Source organism: Ambystoma mexicanum, chromosome 2q (assembly GCF_040938575.1).
Source record: "Ambystoma mexicanum isolate Mex_15411 chromosome 2q, UKY_AmexF1_1, whole genome shotgun sequence".
NCBI lineage: Eukaryota > Metazoa > Chordata > Amphibia > Caudata > Ambystomatidae > Ambystoma > Ambystoma mexicanum.
Window position 1 is genome coordinate 320,678,901 of NC_090924.1, and position 18,635 is coordinate 320,697,535.

The 18,635-nt window shown below is 46.4% G+C and overlaps 1 protein-coding gene across 1 annotated transcript in view; it reads left to right on the forward strand.

Moving 5' to 3' along the window:
* The window catches only part of TBL3 (transducin beta like 3), a 412,146-nt gene that overhangs the window by 103,758 nt on the left and 289,753 nt on the right, over nt 1-18,635 (forward strand). The window contains exons 6-9 of the mRNA XM_069647302.1: nt 2,183-2,267; nt 2,969-3,139; nt 4,337-4,412; nt 9,900-9,990. Coding sequence (XP_069503403.1) covers nt 2,183-2,267; nt 2,969-3,139; nt 4,337-4,412; nt 9,900-9,990 — 423 coding nt within the window. The remainder of the gene's footprint in view (nt 1-2,182; nt 2,268-2,968; nt 3,140-4,336; nt 4,413-9,899; nt 9,991-18,635) is intronic.

The following is an 18,635-nucleotide window of genomic DNA, read 5'->3' on the forward strand; positions in this document are numbered from 1 at the left end:
CTGGGGTTGCTTGTGTTTCTGTGGGACCTGGCCCAGCGGATCGGGCCGGGCAGGGCTGCTCCCATTGGTGGCAGTACCTGACTGATTTGCATATGGCTGAACCCCTTTTGCAATGGCGCAGACGGGCTAAAAAACGGTGGTGTGGAAGGTTGCCCAGAGCAATGCCAGTGGTTCAGATTTATTTGAAACCTTACACCCATCACTTTTTTGGTTTTAACCTGCTAATATATTGACACCAGTGGTAAAAGAACTGCCAAATATAGCACCTGCTGGGGGTCTGGAGACCCTATGAGGGTCAGGGCGGACGAAGCTGGAGGGACAGCTAAGGTGGTATCCCCCTGCTTGGGTGAGATGCCTGCAAATGGGCTGTGCTGCACATATACGGGGGATGAGGTACAGGGATCGAGCGGGGCTCCCGAGGAAAATTGGCGCAGTCCCCAACGGTGTGCAGATGGGTCCCACAATACTCGTCATTAATCGTTTTGATGGACTGAGCAGGGAAGTGGATCTTGAGACTAACCTTACCCCATGGACAAAAGTTGTCAAAAAGCATAGGGGAAAGAGGGCCCCTAACACCAATTTAAGATATCCCTGCATAAAGGTAAAAAGGGGTAAACCTGCAAGGGTGAGGGGGGTTTGGGGAGGATGTATAGACAGATGATCTGACAGATGTTGGCTAATGTAATTGCCAGCGTGATATGCTGGCTGCCCCTCAAACATAATGGCAGAGGTAACTCAGTTAAAAAACGTGGTTGTCAAATTGACCGAGCAGATTGAGATTGGAGGAGCAAGATCGGACCTAGTAGTGTATTGCACCTGAATAACCCTGTATGCTGCAAGCCTGGGGCAAATCCACTTCTTGACCTGCAGGTACCTGGGAATAAGGCTATAAATCAAAGGCTTGAGGGGGGGGGGGCAAGCCTGCGTCCAACCCTCACAGAACTCCATATACCTGAATTTGGTTTACTATATTGCTAAATAGGTACACAGAGCATGGCTGCATAGGGCTAAATATTGAATATTGACAATACAATGGGACTGGATGGTGAAACTCTTTGTCCTGTAACCGATTTTTGAATTCTCTTGGATTATGGCTTTTATTAGTTACAATCTTATTCATTTTGATAACTGTGATTTAATGAATTTGTATATGAAGATATGTAGGTGATTGTTTTTATGTTTTTTTTTTTTTTTTTGCTGAATAAAGTTGTCCAGCGGTCAATATAAAGGGCTCTACCCAATCTTGATCATGTTTTGGAAAGGTGCCAGACAGATCTTTCTCAAACAATAACATGTGGCTCCACAAAGTCTTAACACGCCACACTGTTGGCCTCCAATGCATGCTTTGCTCCATTTACCTATAGAATTCCGGGACTGGGGCCTTCCTGGATGTATGTGGTAAAACAACTTTTGTCTCGCACGGAATATCACAGCTCCTTCAAGTGCTTCATGGGACGCCTTGCAGAAATAACACAAGGAAGGCTGCATCCGTTGAATCTCATTGGAATATACCTTGAACGGGATCAAAGCTGCAGAACCACCAACACATGAAACGAGACTGAATGGTATCCCCTGCTTGTAATCTTATGTACCACCTCCTTCCGTTACCTGCCAAGCAGGGGTGTTGCTAGGTCTGGAAAGGACCCGGGGCTATGATGATGTCGGAACTCTCGGGAACGGGGGCTAGCCAATCTTTTGGTTGTAGCGCCTGAGATTCTATCCGGGGCTACAACCAAAAGACCAGGGGCTATAGCCCCCCCTAGCAATGCCTCTGCTGCCAAGTGCCCGTAATACCCTTCTAAATGTATCCATATTATTGAATCCTATTCCTGTACCCTTGTGTTCCATAGCGCGTTGTTGCTTCACGCTTAAGTTCACACTATATGACACATAGCCCACACTTACAATTGCACTTCCTTAGATTCTACAAGTTGTGTACATTTCAGAAATGGAAGATCACCAGGTAATGCCCCCAAGTGACAAAAGCAGATAACACCTGTGCATGGGAAGATATGATGTGCACGCCATTATGAACTGTGGCTACGATTTAGGAAGCACATTCGACTTTACTATGTAATGGATTACTTAAGAATAACACCAACTGCTTTCACCACAGTGCCGCCCTCACTCTAGTTGCTAATCATTATTGTGGTACATTTTTTGTTTTGTTTCCAACTCGTAGGTGGCTGTGACAGCACAATTAAGATCTGGGATGTTATCAAACAGTACTGCACCCATAATCTGAAGGGATCGTCCGGCGTTGTCCAGTAAGAAAGAGAAAGTGTTCAATCTAAAAAACGTGTTTACTTAATTGGTAGGACGATGACTGTGCCTCTTCAAGAAATGGCAGGGCAAAGGAGTTGAGAAAGGGGGCGATGATCAGGGTAGGGACGGGACAAATAATTGTCATTGTAACCCCTCCTCTGCGCTCCCCCCAACCGCTTATGCTAATAAGTTTCATAGCTGCCAATTTCCCTACGCAATACGTCAAGCTAGTTCTGCTTGTTTTTCTTTGCATGCTGGTTTTGTTTTCCTCACTGTAAGTATGGGCCTACAAGTCCCAGTATGAAATGGGGAACCAGGACTGGCATGAGGTGTTGCCCATGGAACTGGGATACTTGGCAGTTGAGGTTTCTGTATCACGTATGAGCTGTTTTCCTGGATTAGTAATGGCACTATCAAGATAGTTTGGTCTGATCTGATTCAGGGCCTATGGGGATGTGGTCTTTTTAGAGGCATTTTAATATGTCTTTCGGCGAGCAGATGTGGTGATTGCCATCTGCATTGCTCACCATAATTTCAGTGTACTTGGCATCTGCTGCCATTATGACTTCTGCTTTCCATGGCTGGATATTGTGGTCTTCCTTTTTCTGGGTGTACCTTGGTAAGATGGTCTTCAGTAGGTAGACTCCAACCGTACACTGATTAGTTTCTTGTGCATTCTCTGCATTGACTTTTGTTTCTTCAGCCTTGTCGAGTTCCACCCGGATATCTCCCGGCTGGAGCTATTCTCCTCTTCTATGGACTACAAAGTCCGAATTTGGAATTTGAAATCTAGCAAATGCATCGCTGTCCTCGAGAGCCACTACAGTGCAGTCACGTCCCTGTCCTTCTCCGCAGACGGCGCAACGCTCATCAGGTGAGCACACTACCAATGTGTCATTGTTACAGGGTAAAGGGCTGAGTGGACTACAAGGAAACCCTTTCCACTAGCTTTTGGTGCTGGGATCGATGATGTGAAACAATGTCTTTGACCTCATGAGTAGTTAGAGTAAGCATAGCAGCAGGGTGTATTGAACGTACACAAATTAACTGGTACAGCATGGCTTTCCTTCTGCAAGCCAATCTTTTACATCTAGATGAGGTGCAGCACGGGAAAACTGCATTGTGAACTGTATACACACACACACACTTGGCAAAGTTCATAGCAGCAGATCCCTTGTACACACGAAGCAGGTGCAGCAGAAGCGGCGAGAGCCTCTTGCGCCTTTTTTTGTCTCTAGAACGTCTCACTGTGTGCTTTCCAAAAGGATCCACAAAACATTGAGGTTTTGGTGATATGGCAGCATCACATTAGGCCCATCTTTCATTCACTTTGATGAGTGAGACTTGCTTACAGGATTGAAACAAGCTTCAGTATTTCTACTTAGCTGGCTTGGATTCATGCGTTTTCAACGTGCTATCAATCCATGCACTCTGCACTAATCTAACCTGTGATTCCTGGTCCCTTCACTTGCAGCATGCTGCAGCCCGGGCAGTTGGAATCTTTTGTGCTTCAGTTGGGTCTCGCCCCATTACTGTGTGGCACAAAATGCCGAAGTCATAAATACCGAATTTTTAACAGCGCATTTCAATGTAATTATATGTGGGGGCGGGGGAGGCTAGGGTAATAAATAATGCAGGGGGGGTATGGTGGGTTTGTAGGAGGTTTCTCCTTGCAAATAAATGCATTGCAATGTCACAAAAGAAGAAAAAAAATCGACATGTTTGTCTTAAGCATTTTCTTTCCACAGTAATTGCATAGATCCGTTCATTTAAAGATGCATCGTGTTTCGTTGTTGGTGTCTGAGGGTCCAGCTTGGGGGCCATCTTGATGACATTGATGCATCTTGGCACACCACTTGGATGTCTTGTCTGCCTTTGGGTACATGAGGTTGGCACCTTGTTCTTCAATGTCCCATTTGTTAATTGGGATACCTGGAAGCTCCTTTAGCGAAGCACTGGTGACTTTTGCCATTGAAGTTCATTTAGGGGTTCCTGAATCCTAAGCTTTGAGGTTCTGATGCGTTGGTGCAGAAAATGACATACGTTATTACTATCTGTTCTTCCTCACCAGCTCTGGGCGTGATAAAATCTGCACTGTCTGGGATTTGAAAACAAGGACTCCCAAGAGGACGATCCCAGTGTATGAGGTGAGTTGGGGGGGAGAGAGGAGGGGTACAATTCACACACCTCTTGCCCCATGTCGAGGCACTGCTCTGTGACTTTATATAGATACACATCGGTTCTTTTTGATTATTGAAGAGTAACCTGCACTTGTGAACAGACCAGATTGTAATACCCGTTTCCGAATGTTTGCTCTGAGCCCTGGCCTCTTCAGGGTTGTGTATAAACCAACCTATTCCACCCCCTACTATGCTTCATTCTTAGCGCTCTGCACCCTTTTTCATCTGCTTCCACTGGGTGGTCCTCTGTCAGGTGATACAGCTCACACAATGACAAGTGGTTTTCCTCTGCAGGTGGGGTCCCCAACTTCTTGGTTTGCTTTACCTTTTCCTTTTCCTTTTCCTATCCACGGACATTGAAAAGAAATGCAGCACTTTTTTAGTCTCTCATGCTCTGGTTCTTCTACCCTTTTTAAGATACCAGTACTTGAGGAAACCATGTTACAATGATCTGATGGTTTTCTGTCCCACACCCTTGCCTCCGGTGCGCTAACAGTATATTCGTTGCTGTGTGGCCACCTTATTAATTTCTTTTTTTTTTTTTAGGTTTTCCGGTTACAAAAAAAACACATAACCAAACAAAGTAGCGAGAATAAAATATAACATGTCACTCTCCCACGTCTTTCCTTTGTGAGCGCTTCACTCTGTCCCCAGTATGCAGAGTCAGTGGGGGCAAGTACGCGTCTCTGAAATCGTGATGTAGGAATTCCAGCACTGTTTCCCATTCCGTGGTGAATTTGGCACGTCTCCCCTATATGGAGTACGTCATCCATTCTAGGGACCCAAAGTTCCACATATTTGCTATCCAGTCCTGTTCTGCCGGGGGTCTTTAGTTTTCCAACTTTTAGTCTGCCCTTGATAGGATCACATATGCGTTTTGCTTGTGTTTCTCCCACGATCTGTCAATTTGTCCACCTATGCATGATAAGCTTTCCTTATGCCCTCTGCACTCCTGTACCCCGAATAGCGTTTGCATGTGTTGTTTGTTTCCCAGTAGTCCCCCAGTTTACAGGCAACCCCACCAGATATGGAGCCAGTCTCCCTTCCCACCACACTCCCGCCAGCACTCCTGGGTTATCAAGGGGTATATCTGTTGCAGTCGTGATGGGTTCTAGTGCCAGTGGATCATTCTTATACCAGAATTCCCTTATCTGGATGGTTTGGATGCGTTTGGGGAGGTCTTTCCATAATTGTTCCCAGTCTTCCTCTGGGATAGGTCCCCCCCCCCCAAAGTGTCTCCCCATTTGGCCAAGTATTTTAGGTTCACATTTGGGTCCGCTGCTTGACCCAGTTTGCATATGTTGGAGATAAGATGATTGTCCGCCGAGTCTGTGATTATGTATTTCTCAAAAGGTGTGAGGGGGCGGGTTGTGGCTTCGCGTATGGTTGGGTTCATTAGCCAACGGCGGAGTTGAAGGTATCGCATCCTGACGTTTTCTGCTAGGCCGAGCTCTGCTTTGCATTGGGTAAAAGGTTTAATGTCTGTTCCTTGGAACATGTCTCTGATTTTAGATCACCCCGCCTCTTTCCATCTCCTGAAGCCCCCCTTCTCCATCCCTGGGGAAAACTGGGGATTGCCGAATAGTGGTGTGAAGGGGCAGGGGAAGGAGGTAATCCGCCTGCGCTTGGCTAATGTGTCCCATACGTTCTCAACCAATTTTGATATTTAGCAAGCCCTGCTCACCTGGTTCCTTCCTTGTTGTCACTCTTTTTCCCTACTTAAGAAGCCCTCCAGCCTCTTTTCTTTTGCAGATGGGGAGCAGGTGCAAGTGGGTCTAGGTCACCAGGCCGAAGCCCCGGCCACCTGGTGGCTTCCTGGTTGCCGCTCTTTTTTCCCCACTTAGCAAGCCCCGCCCACCTTGTGCCTTCCTGTTGCTGCTCTTTTTTCCCTACTTACTTTTCCTTTGCAGATGGGGAGCAGGTGCAAGTGGGTTTAGGTCACCTGGCTCAAGCACCACCCACCTTCTTAGCCCTGCCTCTTCCTTTCTGGTCTAACTCTTAGATCAAGGGCATCTCTTGCCCGGTCGTCTGAAGTGAAGGGCAGATGAAGGAAAGGGCAATTCCTGTTTGGACGGGGAGGACCCAGGGCCTGAACCCCTGCTCAGACAGCAGGTAAGCATGCACCAACATATGTTTACTCCCTCCGTCCCCACAGGCCATCCCCATCCCCTCTTTGCCCCCCCTGGTGATGTTCCCTTGTGCCCCCCCCTTCTCGCACACAGGTGTTGCCTGTTTTGTATGATTCTTGTACCCTGCTCCCCCACCTCCAGCCTACTTATGCAGGAGTCTGTCCTGATACATTCTGGTTTCACCATCACCTTTTGTAGCCAATGCTGGATTTGACTTTTATGGACTTCATTGATTCACGGTGCGTCACCCTTTCTCAACTCTCATGCTGGACTTCCCTTGCATCTTGTACTCATGGTGGCCCTGAATCATGCTGTTCCCATCTTTATTTTGTATCCTGGTTTGCGCCATTATGTGTTACTAATGACTTCTGCAATTGTATTTGCTCTGCCCTCTTGCTGCTTCTCCACTCTTTTTGACTGCTTACTCTCTGTTCTTTCCTCCTCTCCCTTTTCCCATCTCCTCCCCTCCTCCCCACTATGCACTTATTGTTATCAGAATTGTCCCTGGACCTACTATGATAGCAACCTCTTCTGTCTCCTCCCCCCTCCCCTTAATTGTTTTTTCCTCCCCTCCAGCACTATCTAAAATGTCGTCAAGTCTAGCACGATAGTCGCTTGTTTTGTTCCTCCCCTTCCTTTCTGCACCTCTCTCTCACCTTTTGTTTTTCTCCGGCTCTTCCAGAAATGTCATCAGGCCTAGCACAGTAGACACCTGTCTGTTAACATTTCCTTCCCACTCTCCTCCTCCCTTCCTTATTTATGTCTTAGCTCTTGCACTATCTGAAATGTCGTCAGGCCGAGTACGATAGTTAATTTCACATCCTTACTGTTCATGGCCTGTAAGGATGTCATTGTATTTTCCCTTGTTCCCTTCCTTGAAGCACTTTTAAACACATTGTGTATAGGCGCTATATAAATAAACGATATCATATTTCAGATCTGTGCATATTTCGTGGACGGTCTGTGTTATGTAGCCAGAGCACCTTGCCCGGCGAGGCCCCCACCACCGCCTGGTCCATTTGTATCCATCTCTTTTCAGATTCGGTAGCGAACCAGTTTTTGATCACCCCCATCTGGGCAGCCCAGTAGTACATGTGGAAGTCCGGTAGGCCTAGCCCACCTCTACTAGTTCTGGCCATTAGGGCTTTTAGCGCCATGCAAGGAGGTTTTTTATTCCAGATGTATGGGGATATTGCTTTATGCAGTGCTCTGAAAAATGATTCCGGGACTGGAATCGGGAGTGCTTGGAATACGTATTGCGGCCTGGGGTGGATTACCATTTTAAGAGCATTCATCCGCTGAGCTAGGATAAGGAAAGGGGGCCCCACTTTTGTAGTTGTTGCTTGAGGTGTGTCAAGAGGAGTTGATAGTTGGCCCCGTATAGCCCATGAAGTGTCTGTGTGATCGTGACTCCCAGGAGCTTGATGCCGCCCTGCACCCACCGGATTTCTGAGGCGTTTTGAGTCTGGCAGAGTTTCTCCCCTGACATAGTGAGGTTCAGTATTTCCGATTTCATAATGTTCACTTTTAGGCCTGCTACTCTTCCGAAGCTCTCTATTTCCCTTACCGCTTCTTTGAGGGACGCCTCTGGATCTGTGATGGTGAGGAGCATGTCGTCTGTGTATGCCATGACGGTGTGTTCTGCCTTCCAAAGGGGATTCCCTGGATCAGCGGAGAGGTCTGTAATGTAGTGAGGAAGGGGTCTATGTGTATGGCATAGAATAGAGGGGATGGGGGCAGCCTTGTTTGGTCCCTCTTTCTAACTTTATGGGATGTGAGAAGTCGCTGTTAATTCTGTGCTGTTGGGGCGCAATAGTTTGCTCGAACTATGTTTATAAATCCTGGCCAAAATCCCAGCTTCGCCAGGGTACTAAATAGGAAGGACCACTCTACCCTATCAAACACTTTCTCAGCGAGAGGAGGACTGCTGGGTCTTTTTTCAGTTGGATCGTCTGAATGATGTGGCAGACCCGCTGGATGTTATCATAGGTCTGTCTCTGTCGGATGAAGCGGACTGGTCTGTGTGGATCAGGTGTGGGAGATGGGGTTCTAATCTATTGCTAGAATCTTTGTGTATAGTTTAGCCTCTACATTTATCAGCACGATGGGCCTGTAGGAGCCACATTGTGTCTGATATTTAGCAGGTTTGGGAAATAAAATGATTTTAGCCTCTTCCTTCGTGGGGGGGTGATGTGACACGACCGGTTAAAGGAGTTAGTGTCGCCAGCCTGGGCGGACGCAGGTGCTAAGTTTTCTAAAAGCCGGTTTGGTACCCCTGCGGTCCTGGGGATTTGTTTGGAGGCAGGAGTTTAATTGCCTGCGCGACTTCCTCTATTGTGATCTCGGCTTCCAGGGCTACGCTGTTCTCCGGGGAGATTTTAGGGAGAGTGAGTTGCCCAAGATAGGGTTTTTGATGTAGTTCTTGTGGCTTGTCTGATATGTATAGCTCGGTGTAGAAATTGATGAATTGTTTAATGATTTTGGGAGTCGAGTGGACTGTGTTGCACTGTGGGTCTACTATTCCCTGTATTGTTTGTGAGGCAGCTGTTTGCTTCAGTTGTCTTGCTAGTAGCCTGTCTGCTTTATTTACATTGATGTAATATTTCTGCTTCAGTGCTAACAGATCCCATCCCCCCTCCGACTTCTTCGTCTGGAGGAGATTTAGCTGTCCTCTTGAATTTTGGAAGGCCTACCACAGTTTCAGACTAGTGTCGTGGGCTGTTTTCCTCATTATATCCTGAAGTACGTTTTCAAGTTCTGTTTCCTGAGCTCTCTGCTGTTTGAGTTGCTGTGCTCAGAGTGCTATCAGTTCCCCCCTGAGTCCTTTTAGATCAGTTTTAGCTGACTTGTGGAACCCCCAGGGACTACATTGCTGCAAATAGGGATACATTAATATAACGCTGTGCATGCACTGCTCACAGAACTCTTCTCTAAATTGATTGCATGTGTACGAATCATCTTAAAATATGTCTGTTTAATATTGGCTTGCCATATTCAAATTGTTTTCTTAAATATTGTTTACTTACCATTCACCCTTGTTAATGTGTGAATAACCCAGTTTGTTCTCTCATCCTTTTGCACTTTCTGCATATTTTGAGCCAGATTTCCCCTCACTCGTTGCTTTTGATACATTGCACTACCATTTTCCATTCTCACACATTTGGGCAGTGAAATGCTATTTTGCACATTGTCGTCAAATACCAAAAGACATTGTAACAAAAATAATCTCACTGGAAACACCCGATTTACCCTTGATCCTAGCTTGCTCCTTGGAAGGCTAATGTTTGATTTTTTTTTTTTCTTGTTTTTTTTATTTTCACCGTAGAGCGTGGAAGGGGCTCTGGCTCTCCCAGAAACTGAGGATTCTTCAGGTGCTGGAAGGAAGGGTCTCCACTTCATCACAGCTGGAAACAAAGGTGAGTAAGGGGTATATGCTGAACTGGATCAATAAAAGGCCAACCCAGAGGTTTTTTTAGCTATCCTTAAATGTTCCTTAAGGTGAAGCACACCTGTGTAAATCTGTATTCACCTGAGATTCAAAGATCCAAGTCTCTGGTTTCAACAAAAGTCTCCTAGGTTTTGTAATCCTTGATCAAGGGATTCCTTCCTGGGATATATTGTCCCTTTTCAGTCACAACAACAGTAAAGACAGACACAAGTGATCACAGTTCAAGGATGTTTATTAAACTGTATAATGGATGAGATGAACGCCTAATCTAAACCGAACTCTAAGGTGGGAGCAAGCTACGACCATCAAATAATAATAAGGGAGTCCTAGTGGCGTCTTGTCAAAATAAAAAGGGCCTATACTAAGAAAAAAAACTATTGGCAATCCTACCGCTAAGTTACAAAATAGTGTGGGACAATGTTCATCAGAAAAGAAAGAAGTGTTCTCAAAATGATAAGCCAAGATGGTATGGCTGGGGTCTCCCTTCCCCACATTTTTAGCACGGGACAAGTTGGCACTCCTGAGCACAGCACACTCCTGGGCCTCGCCAGCACAAGGTTACAGTTTGTTTCCAAAATATCAGGGCCTTCTTTGACCAAAGTCTCTTTAACACAAAGTCTCTTGCCTCAGAGGATCTGATGTGTTACAATCAACAAAACAAAAAGTTCCTTCAATCTTCACGGGGCAATTACTCTTTGCCTTAGGATGCCCCTCTGCCGGGCCCCGATCCTTCGTGCAACGTGGGCCTCCTTCCGTCGGGTTCACTATGACCTTTCATACAAGAGTCTTAATGTCTTTTTAAACAACCACTAACTGCGGACAACCCTTAGCCAGGTTGACTCTTGTTGACACAATGTTCATGGGTGTATTCCTATTCACCTTGATTCGCATCCATCCCTCAGCAGGGTTCACGTTTGCCAAACATACAGTGAACTTTGTTTTATCAATATGCAGGAGTCACTCTTCTTAGCTTTCCCCTTGGCATCCCTCTGTCGGGTTCACATAGCCATTTTAACACATGTTTTGTTCATTGTCATTAGAAAGCGGGGGTTCCCTTTCCCCTAGCTTTCTTTTGGCATCCTTTGGTCAGGTTCACACTTGGCACAGTTCACAATGTTCACTTCAGATTACTTTGGTTCCCTTCTTACCTAAGTTTGGATTTCAGCCTCAGTCAGGCTTTCATCAAAGCCTCCAGCCAAGCTACGCACAGTTTGGTTAACACACCTTACTTTTGCTTTCCTTCTTGTCAGCGAGTCAGAGACTTTCAATTGTACAAGGGGTTTGACTCGACCCTTCGAAGACCCCTCCGACTCCTCACACCGCCCTCTCCTAGGGCCTCCTGGTACGTGTAGTTCCAACAAAGGGTACCAGCCAGAGCCCTTCGAATGAGCACCCACGTGGCGCCAGACCACTCTGCAGTTGGCCCTTCACTATACTTTCTTACAAGCTCAAACAAGCATGAGTTCTTTGTTCACAAGTTCATACAATGTTGGCATTCTCAACCTTGGGCTCAACACAGTCCGGTCTGCTATCAGCTCTCTCCGACTCACTGGCTGTGCTGATCCCGTTGGCTTGGCTTGTCTTGTCTTGCCTTGCCACGGTAGCCAGGTTGCCTCCCCGCCTGAGTTATCTATGCAGGAGGGCCACTTGCACCTTTGACATCTGTTACTCCAAACGCGAGCTGCAAATCGCTGTCTTATGATTATTTTCACAGAGGCTTTGCGGTTCTGGATTGAAAAGGGCAAGGGTACTTCCCTCCTTGTCGTCCTCTCAGGTCTCGCCGCCTTTCTTCTCTGTTTGAACTGCCAGTTCGGTATAGCTGCTTCCTCGTGCGTTTGGCCTTGCTCATAGTGTGCTTTTGTGTTACGCCTATTATCCCTATGGGGTTGGGAAAGGGTCGTCAGTTGTGCATAGTTATTATCAATTGCCTGACCCTGGTGTCGGGGACATGTCGGGTAAATGGCTCCGGTGTTTGTCCGTTGTCTGTCACAGTGTAGGAAAGTGTTTGTGTTGGAAAAGGAGGTGGGAGGGTTGGAGCTTCTACATATCCTACGGGGTAGGATGAGGAGCAGGTGTTGATGGGAAGGGGGTACCACATCTCAACCTTCAGTGTCCCACTTCCACTCCCTGAAGACCCCTCATCCAGGTGATCCTCCCCCACTGGTCCACCCCCAGAAACTGGATCAAATAGCGATGGTCGTGTCCTGGCCAGGTGGATGACCGATCCCCGGGGACTAGTAAGTGAGACACCTTCAGGTTTCTCACAGGGGAGGGGGTTAGGAGGGTAGAGTTGGGGCTTAGGCAGTTGGTGGGCTTTATTGGCCCAAACTTCCTTCTTTGTTCTTTGGACTATAGATTCAGGTCCCAGAATCCTGGAAGACCCCTAGTCTGGGTCTAGAGCGGAGATTGCACATACACGTTAAGCCTGAACAGTGGTGGAGGCTAGGGTGGGATGAGCGAGGCGTGAGCTCCAGAGCTTCCACCAAGTAGTTGAACACCTTAGCGTCACTTGTGGTTGGGTGTTGGTTCCATCTCCACCTTCCTGTCTTGTGAACCTGACTAGTTTCCAAACCCCTTCTTCTACCACTCCTTGATTAGTGTGGCGAACTAGAAGGAGTCTAACACACAGGACGTTTTAAAGATTTTTTAAACAATAATTTAATAATGCCCAACTTTCCCTATTTCTAAAAGGGATATTCCTAACCTAGCAAAACTGACCAAGGGTGTTTATTTGTCGTCCAGAGTAAATGTCCTCCGTCCAACGTACTTCTAACTACCCCAACCACTGTAACTAATCTACTAAAAAGACCAGAACATTCAGCTTCTTATAACTTCCCGTTTTGGCCAGACTCACTGGGCTGCTTCTTAGGGTTACTTCACTAAGACAACATTTTTTCTTTTAGTTCTGAAAAAGTGTTAGTCAATAAAAGTCTCTTAATTTTCTTTGGTTACTTCTCATACGACTTCACACTTATAGTATATATTTCAAAGGTTTAATTGCATTGGAAAGGCAGATCTTTCTTGCACCCCTCTTTTATCCCCTTTTCACACTGTTCTTTTTGTCTTCTCTTTCTCACTCTTCATGCTTTAGATGCATTAGTTTCACACTGTCTCTAATGGGGCGTTTTTTGACCCTCTTGATTTGTTATATGTACTAACTTCGGTGGCCTCTCCCAAGGCTTAGACTTCGGGTTTCTCAGGTTGCCGTAACAGACCTTAACATTTACTTTGATTCTCTTCATCAGTATTTTCTGAATTGTTACTTCTGGCCTTCATGGACCGCTAAAGGTAATACTCTCTTGTTCTCTAGCAAGGTTTGTACTTCATTTCTTCTCAAGCTCTCATAAGCAGCTTTAGCATTTAAGTTAAATGGTCTCTCAGTATCTCTCATAGGGCACAGTCTGCCCTTTCCAATCATTATATTGGGTAACTATCAAGGTCTCTTCCCAAGACCTATAATTCAAGTTTCTAAGGCTCCCAAAACCAGTCTTGTAACTCGTTTCATACAGTTCGTTCAGTCCCTGTTGCCTCACCATCTTCTAAACCAACTGGGTACCCTCTGTTGAGGGGGGATGCTTCACAGGGCATGGCGTCGGGTTATGGCGTCTTTGCCTTCTCTCATTCTCAGTGTTTTTTAATCCTATCACTGACTCGCTCCCGGCATCTGTTCCCTTCTGTAGGCCCTGTACACGTCGACAGATAGGAGGTTTCGTTCCGCCAGGTTTGACTGGTTTCTGCGTTGTTTGGCGGACCCCGGGCCACCACGGCTTCCTCTTTGTGGTCACTCCACCAAGCGGGATGGTGTTTGTGACTCAGTCCCAGCAGCGTTTGCTCCACTACTCGCTGCACTCTGCTTCCAGTGTTTTCTTGCTTTCAGGCTGCTGCTGGCTCTGCAGCTCCACAGCGCTCCTCCCTTGAGGACGTACCTACGTCAGAGGCTCTCTCGGTTCTCGATCCTCGATTCAAAGTTTCTATTGGTTTTAAGTCGGTCCCTAGAAACAAAAGGGATGCGTCCTTCCTTTTTGACTGTGGTTTCAGGTATTGTAAGATCTCTCCTGAATGCCAAAGAGTTTGTGGAAATGCACTACTGGGTGGATTAAAAGCAGAGGTATTCAAAATAGAAGTAGCAACATTTTGTCCAATTCCCATGTAGGCATATAATGTTCTATGTATAGTTCCTTTTGCTAGTGGGAGTCTTTGTCGCCTCTAGCCTTAACGGTTGGCTCCCCCTTGGGGAAACTGGACAAATATCCTTGATTTCACAATAGTCTCTCCTTCTCTTGCTCCTCTTTGTTGCTTCACCATGTGCTCATACCTCCCAGAACCTCACCTCCCCGTCAATGTTAGGGTTTGTTTGTTATTCTTGTCCAATCCAAAGGTATTTATTTCCAGTAACCACTGCCTCGTTTTTTTTCTCCACCTCTTCCTGGAATTATTCCTCCTCCTCACCTGGTGTCCTCCTGACTCTTCTCCACCTCCTTCTCAATTCTTCTGATATTCTACTCATTACCACATTGTTCCTCACCACCGCCTCAACACTCCTGTTGATCCTCCTCACTCCACTTCTTGTTCTGTTTCACCTGCTCTGTACTCCTGGTGTTCCTCCCCACTAATTCCTTTTTTATCTCCACTTCTTCGCCAGGCCTCCTGGTGTTTGTTTCCACCTACTGCTCCTGTCCTCTGGCCACTTCTCTCCAGTCTCCTTCCTTCTGCTCTGCCGTTTCACCATCTGCTCATATCTTGAGCTTCCGACAGCATTCCTGTTTCGCCTACTCTTACACTACTGTTAATCGGGCCCCAAAATACAGCACAGCCCTTTATTATTTATTTATTGTATTTAGTTCATTAAGAACTTTTACAATTGTATTTGTTTACAATGTCAATCGTTCCCAACAATGTTCACATATATAAATATAAATATTCTTATACAACAATTTAAAAAACTACAATAAAACACACACACATCCATACAGGTCATAAATACATTTCATGATAATTCAAAAAACAAAGTCAGTTCATGGTCAATTCATATCAGTTTCAATCAAATTGCTACAGATTCAGTCAATTTCAGTTGTACTGTTTTCCATACTGTGAGGAATTTGAACATCCTCACGTCTAGAGTCCGCTCGCCTGGTCCTTTTTGATTGTTAATAATGAAAAGGAATGATGAGATACCAACCTCTGAGGACTGTGTGAGGCCATCTGCTTCCCGCACAAAACGCATAGTCACATCTACTCCGGGAAGACACAGCCTACAGGCACCGTCTTCTCCTGTCATATTCAGCTGGAATGTGACAGCCCCGGGTACATCAAAGCATCTCAAGGAGGGGGAACGCACACCTTCATCCAACATGGGCAGCCTAATTTAAATATCAAAGGCCCCATGAATCTGCTTTCCGTTGTCCTACGGCTGGTGGCAGTGCATACTAATGAGAGATAATTGAAGCAAGCCTGAAGGGACTTGGTTGCCAGAATAGACAACGGGAAAGGTGGGGCAAACACCCCTTTTGGTATGCAATGTGTCAACTTGAAACTAGTTTCCACCCCTCTTTATGAAAGGCAGTGAAATGCATGTCTGGGTCCACTATTTACCGTAGGCAAACCCCTGCAGAGCTGACCCCTTTCAGAGGGGAGAAGTATGTGGCTTCCGGGACAAACCTCAAGGGAACCCTGCGCTTTAATCAAGAGTCACGGAGGGCTCAGTTAACCAGAGAGACACTTTGATCTACAACAGACATGGAGATGGGTGGGACTTGGGTATATGTTGTCAGCCCCTTGTCTGTCATGTTGCACAGCACTCTGGCCCTGACCTCATGCATAACAGAAGATTGTTGGTGGGGAACCAGGATTGGTTTATTAAGGTAGGCTTAGCCTGCACCAATCACTGGGGCCCATTTGGCTTTAAGAGAGGGCTGAACGCCTCACTTAGCAGATCATCTGGAGACTTCGAAAGGAGTAAGAAGGAGGACTCATTTGGACCCGAGCTGAAGGTACAGTCTACCTTACATCTTCCGCCAGTGAAGGAAGGGCCAAGAGGGAAGCAAGATCCCTTACCCAAAGCATCTCCCAGGGAACAGAGGGAGATCCTGGACTCGGAGGACCTGCCCAACAGCTCCAGAACCGGTACCCAGCCAGCTCACATCGTGCCCTGCTAGGTTCTCTCAGCAGGCTTCCTAGGTGGGAAGTGCCAGAGAGTATCTGAACTAAGGAGAAGACCGTTGCCTGCAATCACTCTCCTGAGCTTTGGGCTGTCTGCCTTGAAAGGACGATACAAGCCCTGCGAAGAAGCTAGGAGGGGTGCCACACAAGAATCACCCAGCGTCCCTCTTTTAAGGACATTTTCGAGACAGTCGAGTCCCCAAATCGCATCCGGCTGCACCGCTGACTGTTGTCACGCTGCAGTCACCAGAGCCATCCGAGACGCCTCGCCCTGCATTCCAGATGGGCTAACCAGCACAGAGATGACTATTCTTGTCCCTGAGCCGCCGCTCCGGACAGCCAGCAGACATCCGTCCAGCCTCGCTTGCTGAACTGCCTGCCGCCTGGTACCCGCAGCTGTCTCCCGCCACTAACTCTGTCTCAAGGGCTGCAAAGCACGAATAACCTTGATCTGTAAGACTGATTACTTTACCAATTACCTTCCTAGTCGTATTCAGAGCGCATCCCTTTTCCATCGTTAAACTGTCTTTCCTCTGTGTTCCTTTACAGGGTGGGTTGTATTTTGTAGTGTGCTAGAACTGTCTGTTGTAGTAATAATAAAGTAGATAATTGTATAAACCTTGACTGGACAGTCCCTTTTTATCATTGGGTAATAGTATTTTTGCTGTGTTGCAACTAACCAACGATCCACGACCTTGCAGTGATGGGCCTGCCGTTTCGTCCACGTTACCAGAAATTGGACAAGGAGGTCTTATAATTCACTTGTATTCCAATCTGTTCAGATCCCTTCTGGTGTACTAGAGGAGTGGGGTTAATTAATGGTTTAGAAACCGATATTCATCCCTGGACCACTGGTGCCCCGGAAGATGATTTGTCATGCATACCCAATAAAGTGCCAAGTGCGTTGCAGCTGACTGTGTATTAGAGAAATAAATCAAAAATTAATCAGACTTAATGGCATCGTAATCGTGCACTAGGTTGCCCAGAGTAGTCATATAGAGAGGCCCTAAACACGGTCATTCAGTAAGCAGGCGTTTCGCGGTTTCCAAATTGTCCGGGATCTTACAGGTTCTGCAATACCTTCCATCTGTTGTTAAGTTCCATTTTGCGCCACATACAGAGAGCACAGGGAGATGATTTGTGCTCATTAGTAATTGGAACTTACAAAGCTCTGGATAAAGGGACAGTTAACGTTGGGGCTTCAAATATCGGTGTCACATGGCACACCTGAGGGTATCCATGTACATGTGAAAGATGCTCATAGATTCGAGACAATCCCACTTTAAGTAATCTCTGGGTGAAGGCCCCCTTAAGTGCCTGGAACTTGTTGCAATGCTCAAAATTGGTTCCCATTTTAGCAGGTGGGAATTGTCCTTGAATAGGCTCACAAAGGGGTCCCCAGCTCTTTCATTGTGTGCCATGCCATAACACTTACCCACTTTTGCTAAAAGCGGACATGACGGGGACAGCCGTGCCTGCAAGAATAAAGAACACCTTCGTATTAACAATATAGCTTGCAAGGAAACCTTTCCCAACTTCAAGCAAACGTACTCCATGGATGCTGAACGGGGCAGGCCCAGCACATTGCGCCAAAATTATGCTTCAATCACATCAAGCCATTTTTAGCGCCAAGGCCTCAAACCATACATTATTGGAGAGCCAAACCACTGCTTATAAAGGCAGACACACTGCAATGAGAGAACCCTGCATAATTGGTGGCAAATCTTACAAACTAAATGTGTGATTTGCCTAGCCCGTCTGGTTTTGATTTCAACGACATTATTGTGGTTACCCTTGTCCAACATATCCACTCCCAAATACTATAGGAGTCGGTGTTCTCGATACTACCCAAGGCTGGTGTTCAAGCAGGTTCTGTTGACTTTCCCTGCAGATGCTAGCATTGTGTTGGTCTTTATTTTTAGGTTGACAGACATTCCATGCTCTCTTGCGTAGCACCCATGCTCATTCATGCTAGCTTTCTTGCCAGTCAACAACTGGTCAAAAACCACTAAATAGTCTGCATAGAGCATGGCGACAACAGCAGATTTCCTGATTTTAGCAGTATATTTAGCACTTCATCAGCCTAGCCAGTAAATCAGAGATGTAAATGTTAAAGAGCAGTGGTGCCAGCATGCACCACTGCTTTACTCCGTTTTTAATTCTCAAAGGCTTCGACATATTCCCCTTGTTACCCAAACAAATCTGTGCAGTGGTCTCGGAGTAGAGTGCCACGATGATAACCAGTAGCCAACTATTGCAACCCTACCCCCTGAGTTTACTCTATAGGAGGTCCCGATTTACCCTTTATCTGATATTTGCCAATAAAGAGGCGACATGGAGGATGTGGTATGCAAAATGCGTGGCAACCCAGCTTTTATTGATTATATGCAAAAGCTGGGTGAAAAACAAGATGAACAGCCAAGCTCTCACTCAAGATTCTCCAATGTTTGAACA